We start from the raw sequence: 15,256 nt of genomic DNA on the forward strand, positions 1-15,256 counted from the left end.
GAAAGTCTTAACTCGGGTCTTGGAAATCCAAGACTCACCTTAAGACTTTGAGTAAATCTTGACCCCACCTTTTTTACTTTATTTTTATTTTTAAAGCCTATATTTTCTCTTAATTACTATCTTATGTTCTATAAATAAACATGCTTTATTGTTAAATATTTTTTTCTCATCCATTTCTCTCATGTTTAAAGTTCGGTCCAAATAATTTCATTACAAAAATCAACACTTTTTTATTTTTGGGTATGGATCCTAATCAAAATTTTGATATAAATTCTATTATGAATTTACTGCAAAATCCACAACTTCAACATATTTGTTTAGCGTGACACTCCTTCTCAAAACCCAAGCTCTATTAATCTTGACACTCCTAGTACACAACAATCCCCAAGTACAAAGTACTTGTTTAGCGTGCTATATTATGTTTATGCATTTTGATAAATAATCCCCTTTATACTAAGAGAATAAGAAAACTGAAATTTTTCCGCCTAAATGCTATTAGCTAGAAATTGGGTCTAACTTTATCTAGATATATTGAACCTAATATATAGCCTTTATGTGTCACATACTCACATTATCTTATCAAACACCGCAACTTTTATAGTTGGGCTAAATGTGTTTTATTGATTATTATCTCATTAGTCCAATATATTTATCTTAAATGTCGTAAATATTATATTTAAAACGTATGCAGATTTTACTCATTTTATTAAAATCAGTTTGTGCTTTTCACTTTTTTATTCTTTAAATTTTTTACTCCGTTTAAATTGTTACTCCGTATGTAGTAACAAAAATTACAAAAATAGTTATATGCTTCAAATACTTAAAAATAAGCATAAGTTTTGTAAACAATCTTATTTTTTTAATCATAAACTTATCCCGAGTAAAAATGAAAGATTCGCTCTATTTTAATTCTTAGTATTTTTGCACATTAACAATTGTAGATAATTAAAAATAAAATTCAAGTTCATTTATATACTATTATTAGCTCTAATTATTAAGTTCTCTACACATAACCATCTAAAATACCGTGCATTCGCACGGGCTCTACACTAGTGTTTAACTAACCTTTTTAGTGTGTTCTATAATTAAGTTTATGCATTTTGATTAATAATGTTTAACTACAAACTAGAACTAATTAATAAATTTATAAAAAGAAAAGTGAAATGAAAAAGTAGGGTCTGAGGTGAGTCTGACTGATAATGTATAAAGTCTGAGATAAGTTTGAGGTGAGTCTAAACAATAGAATAATAATAAAAGTGAGTGAAAAAGCTGATGTGGAAGAGTCTTAAGACTTTGGTGAGTCTCACCGATAATCTCACCCTAAATAAAAGTGCAATAATAATGAAAAAAAAAAAAAAATGGGAGTATTGAAAAGAGTCCATCAAGATGAGCTAGCAGTCCATGTGAATATCTGTCACTACCCACAATACTGTCTACTTTCCAGTGAGGAATTTTGCTGTTCTTACTTTGCTACTTCCATTTTTCCATTTTTCTTCTCTTAATCAAACATAATTTCTTAGATTATTCTTTCTTTTTTCTCCTGCCAGCCTATCTTCTTCTTTCTTTCTTTCTGTACATACTACAACTATACATACATATATACTTATAACATATATTCATCAGGTTAGTAGTTCTATTCTTAAAAAGTTTCCCTTCTTTGCTTTCTTCATTTCACATACATAAAGATTCAAACTTTACAATTTAAACCCCAATAATTATTTTCTTATATTATTTTTTTTTTCTTTTATCATTTATTTTGGTTTTTCAGGTATCATTAGTTATGTCTTCTGAAGTTCCTGTTTCTGATAATTCTGTTGCTGTACAGGTATATTTCCTTCTTGTTTTCTTTTACTTTTGCTTTTCTTTTGCTTTCCTAGTATGTTTTAATTATATCTTTTGTAGTTTATAGATTTTCATACAATTATTTGTTTCTTTAATTTTTTTCTGCTTGTTTTTTCTTTAATCTTCTCTAGCAGTTCAATTTTTTCCTGTTAATATTGATGTACGATGTTAAAAAAAAAAAACAAGCTGTTTGTTTTAGATGATCTTTACTACAAACTGGTATACTGTATATGATTTGAAGTGGAACATGTATAAAAAAAAAATGTAAGTTCTCGACTTATCGTGATGAAGAGGTTCAACCCATATAAGTTTCACACGTAAGTGTCCCATGTCGAAAAACATAGGAGAGTTTATCAGTTTAGGCATAGGAGCTATTCCTTTAATTGTCAATTGGTCTTAGAGCGAAACATTTGTTCATTGATAGTAAGAACAATAGGACTAAAATACTGAAGTGAGAAAAGGGCCTGATTATTCAAAATAAGCTCAAAAAGCTTTCACTGATGGTGTCGAAAAGTCAGGGATGATATTATGACTTTTGTTCTATATAAAGACTCTAGTTTTACCACTATCTTAGATGAGAAGCTTGTAAATAAAGTTGCAGGAATCTGCAACAACTTTGTACTTGTGTTCAGTGTTGGTTTTTAGATTTCCGAATACTTATATTGAGTATATATGTGAATCCAAGGATTCCAAAAATCACCCACTAAATTGTCTGCACTTTTGGTATGGTCAAGTGCCTGTCTGTCGATTAAATTTGCGACCCAATTTTCATTATGGCCGGGTCATTCAAAAACGACCCACCTATCGTCCTTACCTTGCCGTGGGTGGAGCCTTTTAAGACACAGGGCCGATGTTGATGTTATACATAATTATGTCTAGCCTTTATTTCCTCCCTTTTTGGTTAGATGCCTCTGCCAAATTACCAGACTTTAAACCGCTTTTCTTACTTTGTACATTTTGATTTATTCCTTTCTTGTCGTTCAATCTGATCTTTCTGTATCTCGTTTTTATTTGTTTCTTACAAACACTACTTTCCCTTTCATTCAATCAGCAAGTAGAACAAAAGGAACCAGAAGTTGAGAAATTGGAGGACATGGACAAAGAGAATGTTGCTCCGGTAGAAACTGTGATCCCTTCTCATGAACCTGTTGCTGAAACTCCTGCTTCAGATGAGTTGGGCGAAATACAGGTAGACGCTGCTGCGGCGAGTGAAGTAAAAACTGAAGATGTGAGCATAGAACCTGAAGAAGAGAGCAAAAAAGAGGCAGCTGTTGAGAAACAGGAAGAGAAGGCCGAGGAAGTGGTCAGCGAGCCAATTCAAGAATTGGCTGCAGAGAAAGAAATTTCCGAGCCACAGGAAACACAGGTAGTGAGTCCTGTTGAAGAACCTGTAACAGAAGAGGTGCCTGAGAAATCCGAAGAAGTTGTTAATGTGGTTGAATCAGCTATTGAAGAGAAAACCGAAGAGGTTGCTAATGTGGTTGAGCCAGCCGTTGAAGAGAAAACCGAAGAAGTTTCTAATGTGGCTGAGCCAGCTATTGAAGAGAAACCCGAAGAGGTTGCTAATGTGGTTGAGCCAGCCGTTGAAGAAAAAATCGAAGAAGTTGCTAATGTGGTAGAGCCAGCCATTGAAGAGAAACCAGAAGAAGTTGCTAATGTGGTTGAGCCAGCCACCGAAGAGAAACCAGAAGAAGTTGCTAATGTGGTTGAGCCAGTCGTTGAAGAAAAAACCGAAGAAGTTGCTAATGTAGTTGAGCCAGCCATTGAAGAGAAAACTGAAGAAGTTGCTAATGTAGTTGAGCCAGCCACTGAAGAGAAACCAGAAGAAGTTGCTAATGTGGTTGAATCAACCATTGAGGAGAAACCCGAAGAAATTGCTAATGTGGTTGAATCAACCATTGAAGAGAAACCCGAAGAATCTAAGGAAGGCGATGTACCTACAGAAGAAGCCGCTAATATTGAATCGGCCATTGAGGAGAAACCTGAAGAGGTTAAGGAACGTGATGTACCATTTGAAGAAATTGCTAATATGGTTGAATCGGCCGCCATTGAAGAGAAACCAGAAGAGTCCAAGGTAAATGAGGTATCAACAGAAGAAGCTGCAAATGTGGTTGAATCAGCCATTGAAGAGAAACCTGAAGAGTCTAAGAAAGACGATGTACCAACAGAAGAAGCTGCTGATGTAGTTGAATCAGCCGTTGAAGAGAAAGCTGAAAAATCCAAGGAAGATGAAATACCGACAGTTGAAGCTGCTAATGTGGTTGAATCAGCCACCGAACAGCCTGAGGAAACGATAGAAACAGATCCTGTTGCGGAGCAAGTGGTGGATGTGAAAGAATTAGCATCTATAGATGACCCTAAAAATGTAGAGGAATCAAAGAGCGAGCCACCAGTTGAGGATAAAGAGGTGGATGTGAAGGAGTTGGCTTCCACAGATTACCCAAAGAATGTGGAGGAATCGAAGAGTGAGCCATGTGATGAGGAATATGTGGTGGATGTCAAAGAATTGAGTTCTCTAGATTACCCCAAGAATGTCGAGGAGTCTAAGAGTGAGGTCCCGGTAGAAGGAGATATTAAAGAAGCTATTCTTAGTGAAGCTCCAAAAGCAGATGAGAGTGTGACTGAGCAATCAACCGAAGACACACCAAAGCCTGAACAGCAAGATAGAGACATTCCTTCAGCAGATGTCGTGGAGCCTAGCGAAGTTCAGAAAGAGGTTGAAGCCGAGGTAACGGAAGAGAATGGGGAAGCTAATAAAAGGGCTAGTCTAGGAGACATGATGAAGGAGGAAAACGAGGTCAAGGAGGCCGTAGAAACAGCTAAAGAAGAAGAGGCAAAACTCGGAGAAACTGAGAAAGCAACTGTTGGAGAGGAAGTAGTAAGCAGCAGAGATGTTGAGGTCACTCCTCCTGCTCCCGAAGTTGAGGCCGCAGGTAAAAATGGACATGTAGAGGAGCCATTAGCAGAGGAAGTAACCAAAGAGGCCGATGTTAAGGAGGAAGAGAAACCTAAAGAGGAAACCGTAACCAAACCCCCTCCCAAAACTATCATGTCAAAGGTCAAAAGCTCCCTAGTGAAAGCGAAGAAGGCGATCATTGGCAAATCGCCCTCTTCGAAAACCATCACTAGTGATGCTACTAAGGTTGATTCTTCAGCTTAAACTGGTGATCGTGATCAGACGGTTATACTTCGGGTTGTCGTCGTTGTTGCTGTACCATATGCTGTTTTTTTGTTATGATTGTTGCTGGTGTCTGTTTATTGAATGTTATTGATTTGAGTGTGATTTATAGGGTGTGTATACAGAGAAGGGTATAGGTTTGAGGTTTTAAACTTTGATTCAGATTGTATTTTTATTTGTTATTTGTATTTTTACTTTCATTCAGATTATTTGCTAGTGTTTTTGGTGTAATCAGATGTATGGATGGATTAGTGCTTCTGTGTTTTTTGTTTTGTTTTGTTTATAAACATTGGAACATTGTAATTGAAGCATTACTGGTGCCAAGTATTGCAGTATCATTTTTTGGGTAGAGATTATGCTAGTTGTCTACTTGTCTTACAAATTTGTTCTCTTTTTCGAGCAAGAACAGGGATGGCAAAAATTGACATGATTTAAGATGATTAAATATAATCAAATCATTATTGTTTTGGTGCTGAGTAAACAGATTAGGAAAACGATAATACTGTAATATATATGAGTGGTCTTCAAGAGCGGAGTAAACTTGTCAGGTCAAAATTGCTTGATTCATCTAATTCATCACCATACGTATTTATATGGAAATTGATCCTCTCCATTTCGTTTCTCTCCATTTCCTCTCACAACCTCTTTAAATAATAACTAGTTTTTGTACCCATGCAAAAAGCATGGGTCGCTTTAAATATTACGGAGAAATTCGGTATTTTAATTAATGGTTGGTAAATTCGTAAACTTCATGCTTCATATTTTAGCCGCTCCTTTTTACCAGAAACATCTTTAGAAGCTCACCGGAGTGCAACGTAAAATAGCTTCATTTTTCGTTAATCAATAAATACACACTTTTCTCAAATTGATACATTTTTCTGAGAAAAATCAAATACAACTTGATTACTGAAAACTAAACCGTGCTTATTTGTTTGGGTAGGATGAGAAAAATTGAGTAGCCTTATTACTATCATAAATTGAGTGAAGTATATTTAAAGTGCAATCTGACAACATTATCAACTCACGGCGCACTGAAAACTAAGATAATTATACATTTTAATAATTTGATCATTTACTATACCATTAAAACTCATAGGAAATTGAAATTGCGGTCTCAAAATATTTTTCGGATTTAACCATCATGAAAATATGTTTTACTACTTGTCTAGAAATTTTGCTAATCAATCATCTCAACTTCTTGTTAATATAAACAGTTCACTTACACATTAATCATGTAAATACTTCACCTACTCCATAATCAAACATTTGAAGAACCAATAAAATACTTGAAATATTCGAATTTTTCGCTAATTTATGGCATTCTTGATCTATCTAGGGAATGACTTTTTTCATTCAATGTAAACGTTTGTTGAATATTAGAATAAAACTCCAATGTCTTCTCCCTATCTATTTACTTTTGTAATCGATCAATTACTAAATGCATACATAGAAAATAATTAGCAGTAAAAGTAATAGGAAAAAAAGGGAAGAATTCTTACCTTCTATATGGAATATAATTATTATGCAAATGCTTAATCTTTCATTTGTTAATTAAAATTAAAATATATTTATAAAACAGTATTACCCAAGACATATTAAGAGTCACTAATTTAACATAATTTATTAATTACTAACTAAATACTATGAATTATATGTGACCACAATCCGCATTAACTTCTAATAAGAACTAGTTTTAACCCGTGCAAAATTGCACGGAATTGCTTATTAAACTTGTTTTAGATACTGTTTGACTAAATTGCAAAAATTTAAAAACGGAATTCCATAAAATTATATTCTAAAGTTATAGTTTGTTATATAATTCCATATACACAAAATCTCATTGAAAACGGGTAGTATCCGTCACAAGCTGAAATCGGATATTGCCCTCTCACAATATGCAAGTGACACTATCTATGAGATTCTTGTTTAGCAAATTTTTTACTTTTTTTAATAATTTTTTTTAATAATTTTCTGTGGTGTATTAATTTATGTGGTGTTTAATTTATTAATTTTAAATTTTAATTTGATGAATGAGTTTGATCAAATTAATATTCTCTTTAATGTGCGATTTCTTTCTCCAGCATATGATATCGCTCGGACGGAATTCATCATAGTTGTTTATTAAATATTAACTAGTTTTGTGACCCGTGAGAATCACGGGTTTGATTGTTTTTGTTCTTTTATTTTTGCGGTATCGTTCATGAATGCGTTATTCGACTTGTTTGTCTTCTTTCTTATTATCTTGGAGATATGTTGGTAGGATACCTAAGCAAAGCAATAAAGAGGGTCCCTGTCACAGTTCATGAGGGTAAGATATATTATAGCACCAAAACCCATGAATCCCTCATTTTAAAGAATATACGAATGTCCATTATCTGATTTTGAAAACTGGTATTGCATATAAATTAAATGGGAAATTGTATTGCCTTTTGTTTCATTAGAGCACTTTAAACAACTTATTCTCAAAGCCTATAAGGAAAGTCAACACAAATTATGGGAAACGTAAAATTGCATTCAAACAGTGGAATATTAACTTTGAAAACTACTCTTATTTTTCTACGGTTCTCATTGTCTTTGTCCTTTTATTCAATGTTGTCTTGTTGTGTTAATTCTTTTTCGTTAGTCCCTTTCGTTTTTGTTCTGTACTTTTCTTTTTACGCTGTTTAGATTGTCTTTGGATTTCGAGGGCGCTTGGCTTTGTCATGGTGGTTATTCAGTTTATTCAACATTGACGACTTTTGGCATTCTAGTACTTTATAAATTATTTTTAGTGTTGTTTTGGTGCGTTCGGAGAACCTTGGTCCTATTTCTATCCTACAGAGAAACAAAAAATGTTGAACACTTGGACATCTAATTCTATTCCTTATTACCTAAGGTATTCTAATGAAAAAAGAAATGTAAAATAAAATAAATATGTAAAATATATAAATGAATGGATGGTAATGATATTTTATAACTGAATTTTACATATTGCCTTTAGTCAATTAGAGACGATATGAATAATGCGCAGAAAGCGCTATGTTAAATACAACTTATGTTTATCTTACTAATTAGGTTAAAATTACAAGTTTATTTTCTTAAATGCAATGGAGTTTGTTAAACTTTTAACAAATAATACATTTACAATTCTTGTCGGCTCGTCGGTCTTGCAACATTGTCCTTGTAAATTTAATTGATTTCCAACGTATTGGGAAAAATATTATTGAAATGATTTTTGTATAACGAAATACCTAAGTGATATACTTAAATTATTAGCAAGGAGTTGATGACATGTGACTTATACAAATAAAATTTTAGACTAAATATGCATTCAATAATTTTAAAAATAAATTTTACGTGAGCAATTTTTGAGAGGATACACGAGAAAATGTATTTGTTAAACAATGGACATCATTCTAGTTTCATTTCGACTATATCTCTTGTCAATTAGAGTCATCTCTATATCTTTTGCTCTTGGTAAACTTTTATGTGAGGAGCTTTAACGCCTATCCCAATGATTTTCAAAGAAATAAGAATACACCATTTGTATTATTATACTTCTTCCATTTTTTAAATTATAACCTTATTTGCTTGTGTGCAATAATTAAGATTAAGAAAAGATAAAAAGCAATTGAAAATAAAAGGAAAAAGTTTGCAATTGGTGGAGTAATGTGAGAATTCTACCCTTAAACGATGACATTATTTTGTAATTTAAAAAAAAAAAGTTATAAGAAACGTTGGTAAAAAGTAAGTCCCAAAGTAGAAATTAAAGAAAAAGGGTGATAATATAGAAATGGACAAAAAAAGAGAAGTGGGGTGATAATTAAAAAATATTTGTAACAATTGACTATGAGAAAACAAAAATATATACAAGCAAAAAAATTAAATATTGAGAGTGCTAGAAGAAAATATTTGATGGAAAACAAAAAATGATTTAAAAGCTTGAAAGCATTCAAAATAGAACAATGGATTGGAAAATGATCATTGGATTCAATAAAAAACCATGCAAAATATTTACCTTGATCCCCATTAAAAGATACGATTTATATCCTTGGTGCATATTACTTCAACACTTCCATTAAGACATTTGATTTATAATTTGTTTGTCGACTAATATATTTGATTTATAACATGATTGACAAAATACTAGTTGAAGAGTACACGGAAAACTAATAAAGTGCACGAAAGGGTATAAGACAATTTATTACAATTTACAACATTTGTCAATTAATATTCCAAGGGTTGGAATATATAATGTAACATGTCACCAATAATTATAGATTCATAGTACAATTTGATATTGTGCATACATCATAATAATAATAAAAAAAAGGGAAAACTCAATTAAACTGAAAAATATATTCAAGTCAAAAGATAATTCCAAAGAAGTTTCATAACCATATATTTCCAGATTTCATGCAATGTTTTTGATATGTGAGTATGTCATCATCCTGCAATTTTAATACAAATACAAAAATAATAATTAAATAAGATTCTGACTATTAATTACTTTAAAACATAATAAAAATAAAAAAGTTAAATAATTCAATTGGTTATATATGCATACTTTACCTACCAACTTTTTGGATAAAAATGAAAAATAGGATTATTGTAATATTTATATAAGATTCAAACTATTAATTAATTCAAAACATAATAAGAATAAAAAAAGTTAAATAATTCAATTGGTTATATATGCATACTTTACCTACCAACTTTTTGGATAAAAATGAAAAATAGGATTGTTATGATATTTATATAAGAAAATTTTTGTAATTAATTATCAAATTAATTTCAATAATTTATTTGAGAGAAGAAGAATATTGTGTGAACTAAGGGGGAGATAAAAAAAAAGGTGAAATAAATACAAAGTATAATAATTGTGAGGAAAACCAAAAGACCAAATATTAAATAAAAGAAAAAAAAGTTAAATGAATATGTAAATTAATACCAAATTTATGAGAGGAAAACAAAGAGTTTGTATTAATTTGTTTTTTGTGTTTGCCACTAATATTTTTTTTTTGTTTGTATTTTATAAGCATTTAACACATGGTATTTAGAGATTACTTTTAGTTAGATAATTACTTACTTTTAGTTAGATAATTATGTAATTGAATTATTAGTAACCAATAGAAAAATTACACGTGGATTAAAAATTAAATGCATTAAGTATGCTTTTAACTATATTGCATAGATAAAATACAAAGAAAAATAACATAAAATGTGGCACTTAAAATTGCTTAACATGACACACGTCAAATAATAAACTACTCATCTTGCCTTTTTATTATATTGTATAGATACTAATAGTTAAGTCATTTATCATACTAAATTTTGAAAAAACAATTAATTTGGAATAAATTTTAAAGGATAATTAAACAATAAAAGTGGAATGGAGAAAGTCTCATTTAAATTATCATTTACGTGATATAATTTCATGAACTAAATACATGGTATTACTATCCTTTTAAAATTCTATTATTATTAGTGTTTAATTTACTTATGTATTTACAGAATTTGTTTGTAAATTATTTAAATTAAATAAATATTTTCATTTCCATATATTTTATATTTTCCAAAACCTTATCCTTTACGTGAAATAATTTCATGAACTAAATACACGGTATTACTACCCTTTTAGAACTTTATTATTAGTGTTTAATTTCATTTAAGTATTTACAGAATTTGTTTGTAAATTACTTAAATTAAATAAATATTTTTTTCCATATATTTTATATTTTCCTAAGAAAATATTTTATATGATATTTTATATTTTCCAAAACCTTATCCTTTACGTGAAATAATTTCATGAACTAAATACACGGTATTACTACCCTTTTAGAACTTTATTATTAGTGTTTAATTTCATTTAAATATTTACAGAAAATGTTTGTAAATTACTTAAATTAAATAAATATTTTTTTTCCATATATTTTATATTTTTCTAAGAAAATATTTTATATGATATTTAATACTCATTTGTTGATTAATTAGTTCTATAAAACATCTTCTATATACAACAAAGTTATAATAACAACAATAGTGAATTAGTGCCTTTCAAAAAAAAAAGTAGTGAATTAGTGACAAATCTGACAATACAATTTTTTTTTGGTTTTCAACTTCATTTATTCTTCTTCGTTCTTAATTTCTTATGTATTCAGTTTTTTATTTTATTTTATTTCGAATACATATAATACTAATCCATATGATATTTCTTGAAATTATTAACTTATAGTTAATGTGTATTTTTTTATTGTAGTTTTTTTGAGTTAATTAAGTTTAAAGCTAATGGAATATGGATGGATTTTTAAAGAAAATAAGTGAATTAAATTAATGCAATATAATAATAAATTGATAATCCATGTCATATTAGTTTGCCAAGTCACATTGTTATTGTGTACGTGGCTTTTTTTCATCCCATGTGGCATTGTCTACGTGGCATTTTTATCCTAGCCTTTTAATAGTATTTATAGATTTTTTTAATTGTTTCACATTATGTAATTAAATTGAAATTTTGTGTGATTAATTGGATAAGTGAGATTATTTTTCTGGTCAATTTATCGGCTTAATTGTTAAACACTAAGATTAGTCCGCGTTTTTGGTTGCACAAATCTGAGCACTTGCGGTATAATTCATTATAAAAAAAATTTATTGTACTTTATTATTATTGTTGTTATTGTAATTTATTATTGTGTAAAAATTTAGACGGAACTATTCTTGAGTTACGTATAAAACCTAAGCGTAAATATTTACGTACAAAATGATTTTTTTAGAAATTAATCCAGATTCTTTGCGGTGGGTTCCACTTTTATTGTTTTTTTTTTTAAAAGGTTGAATGTGGTGATGTGGATGAAGGAGGAGGGGTTAAATGTTCTTCTATTTATTAAGATAAGATCTCCTAGATACATTGCATACATTTTTGGAGGTAAATGATGAAGAAAAATTGACGTCCAAATACATAGGTGTAACCTTTTTACAACTTTATAATTTTTTTTTGTTTTAAAAAGTTTAAGCAATAATTACCAAAAAATATGTTACCTTATATGAGATTCACAACCCCTTGACTTATTATATCATACAGTGACATGTTATTTGGTAAATAAATCTACAACGTGAAAGCCAATTTGGATTTTCTTCATTTTTTTCCTTCGTGTTTTCTCTCTAATACACTAATATTTTAATATATTTTATGTTTCCATAAACATTACTTTTATAAAGATTACAACCATTAGATCGCGACGAACGAATTCGAACTGTCTATCAGAAATAAATGGAGAGAATTCAAACCGCGTGAAGGCATGTCACTCCGTTTTTATAAAGCAAAACACATTACTATCTATAAGTAATGAGAAATATAAATGAAGCTCACTTACGTTTTTGTACTTATTAATAAAGGATAAAGTCTCTACTATATCTATTGTTGCCAATTTATGTGTTTCGAGTTAACAAAGCAATATGTAAACTACACATTATAGGATTGCATACGCTTTTGACTTCTTTTTAGAATGAAAAAATATACATAAAACAATGACCTTGATTGGTTAGATAAAATGAAGGAAAGGGAAGGGATGTTTATACATAAATTGTATATACTTACATTTATTTTCAAATGGAGTGTGCAGCAATTGAAAAGTGTCGAAACTAATATTTAAAAGTATGAAAAAGTATATACGAAGTACTAAACTAATAAGAAATTCAAAAAGCTAAAATATACTCTATATAAACTAAGACGTAAGCCACTGGTCTTTGATATACTTGTATACTCTTATAAAGCAAAACGCTCAATTACTTACATATATATGATATAACAAAAGCGTAAATGATCTGTCAAATTTATAAAATTGATTGAATAGCTTAATCTTGAGATAAAGTACCCGTGACATTAATCTGCAAGAAAAAGAAAAACAATCACCCACTATATATACAATATAGAGTCTATTAAATTAACTACAAAGTATAATATGTAAATGAAATTATCAATAAAACAAGCTTACTTGTTGCGAAGGATGTGAGATTTTACCAAAAATAAAAGTGTCTAGAGTGGTTTCATGAAATGACAACTCCAAAGATTGTAATATGCATATGTGAAGTACAAATCAAGGAGGAAAAATCAGAAATTTATAGGAATTGAGAAATAATAGTGGTTACTCTTACATTCAAAAAGCCATGTCAAAAGACATGTAATCAATATTAAATTTTATAGCAATTTATTTCCATCTTTCCCTTTGAAATTCTTTGGCATTTATGGCATTAAAAAGGGTAATTATTAATTTGCTTAAGCTTTGAATTATTATTTTGTTCAAAATAATTTGTTTAATAAGCTAGGAGAGGGATTTAGAGTATGTGATGTGGTTAAGTAATGTGTCATAGGTAGGCTTTAATTATATTTGTGTAGATTAATTAATATTAACCAATAGAAAAATGACATGTGAATTAAAATTAAATGTGTTAAGTAGCCTTTTAACTAAATTGTATAGATTTATGTGAGGAAATAAAAAAGTTTGTATTAATTTAGTATTAGAGATTTAGGTTTTTTTTTTTAAATTTTGTTTATTTGCAACTAATATTTTTGAAATTTTTTGTACTTATTTGTATCACTTTTAAATAAATGAATGAAAATGTAGAATCCTTGTCAATTAGGTCATCAACATGCCTTTAAATATTATTTATTGATAGATTAAAGAAATATTATAAGATATCTATTTTGAGATCAACAATCACCTAATGGTAAAACCATTCAATACCTGAAAAAAATATAATATAAATGATAAAAAAAAAAATAAGGATTATTGTCATAATGGTTGAAAAACTACATTGTGAAATTTTAATGGTTTATTATAATTATCTACATTTATTTTTTTACCATTAATTATGAGAGTAACTTTTAAATGAAGAATTGATAATTTTTTTTTCATGTATACTACTATGCTAGTATTTCCATGTGGACTATATTTCTCCACGTCAAAATTAAATGTTGTCATGTCACATTTTTTTTTTGCCAATGTGGCATTTAGCCCATGTCTACGTGGCTTTTAATGTCTAGCCTTTTAATAATATTTATAGATTTTCCCTATTACTCTCATTTTCTTTTATCTTTATGCGTAAATTTAGAACTGTTAGATATTATCCAAATGCGATCCGGACCATTCATAGAAACTTACCTCTCCATTTCATTTTAGGAAATGGAGAGAAAATAGGCTCTATTTATATTATACAAGGATTGTGAGCAGCTCAAAAGTCGTCACTAATAAACTTAAGGCGAATTTAACAAAAATAACCCAACCTTTGATAAGTCTTCCAAAAATAACCCGGCCTTTTAACTTAAACGATAATAATCCAACCTTTGTATTTTTGTCACATAAATATCCCGAAATCTCAACTAAACAAATTTCTACCAAATATTGATAAATGATATTTGTAAAATAGTTTCATAAATCTTTAAAGTCTATTTTGTGATATCATATATAAAAAAAAATCATAACCAAAAACTGAAAAAATTATAATTTCCTTAGTTTGTCAATGGAAAATTAATTACTAAACAAATATATAATTTTTTGAAAAGAAATAAGATAGATTTTAAATTAGTGGAAATAGTTATGAGAGAAATACTTTTGATTTTTTAAACCGAGGATTTGAGGAAACAAACAATTTTTTAAACATATCATTTATGCCTTTTGGGATTTTGAACAGTAGTATACAATTTTTTCAATTTTTTTTCCATACTTCAAATTGTTCTTAAATAATTTATTCATAATTTTATATAATTACTTATGCAAATATATGGTCAATATGTTAATGGATTGATTAATATATGATTAAATTATTATTTTTCGAAATATAAGTAAAATGTTGGGACATTTCTGTAACACAAAAGCAAACGTTGGATTATTCTTGTTAAAATCAAAAGGTTGGGTTATTTTCGAAATACTGAACAAACGTTGGGTTATTTTTATTAAATTTACCTAAACTTAATTATAATAATTTATTTATCTCGTATTTCACACCAATTCATAGACTCTTACTATTCCTAATAAGATTCGTTGCTAACCATTACTCGGGATTAGACACTCCAAAGACGTCTTCACGCAAGATGGTACGAAGCTGGGTGGCCGATCAAGAGTTCGATTAACTTCCCTATAAACATGTTCAATCTTGACTAATGACTATCCACCTTGTCAACCTAAGATTGTTATCGAATTGTGATACACACGAGCCGAGTTCGAACACTCTAAACCAAAACTTTTCCCTTTAATCAAC

General features: G+C 29.4%; 1 protein-coding gene across 2 annotated transcripts; it reads left to right on the forward strand.

The window, feature by feature from the left end:
* Nucleotides 1–1,401: 1,401 nt before the first annotated feature.
* LOC141657642 (uncharacterized) lies at nt 1,402–5,369 on the forward strand. 2 transcript variants are annotated; one of them, XM_074464934.1, is made up of 4 exons: nt 1,402–1,623; nt 1,769–1,825; nt 2,894–3,874; nt 3,917–5,369. In XM_074464934.1, the coding sequence occupies exons 2-4, from the start codon at nt 1,781–1,783 to the stop codon at nt 5,000–5,002; spliced, it is 2,112 nt and encodes a 703-aa protein (XP_074321035.1). In that variant the 5' UTR covers nt 1,402–1,623; nt 1,769–1,780; the 3' UTR covers nt 5,003–5,369. The 2 variants fall into 2 exon arrangements, with proteins under 2 accessions (XP_074321035.1, XP_074321034.1); XM_074464933.1 differs by having other exon boundaries at nt 2,894–5,369.
* The last annotated feature ends 9,887 nt before the right edge of the window (nt 5,370–15,256 follow it).

Source organism: Silene latifolia, chromosome 5, assembly GCF_048544455.1.
Source record: "Silene latifolia isolate original U9 population chromosome 5, ASM4854445v1, whole genome shotgun sequence".
In the NCBI taxonomy this organism is placed as follows: Eukaryota; Viridiplantae; Streptophyta; class Magnoliopsida; order Caryophyllales; family Caryophyllaceae; genus Silene; species Silene latifolia.

Coding starts and splice junctions, on each gene's coding strand:
- LOC141657642 (XM_074464933.1), top strand. CDS start 1,781: ATGTCTTCTGAAGTTCCTGTTTCTGATAATTCTGTTGCTGTACAG. Junction 1,826..2,893: donor ATAATTCTGTTGCTGTACAG/GTATATTTCCTT, acceptor TCATTCAATCAG/CAAGTAGAACAAAAGGAACC.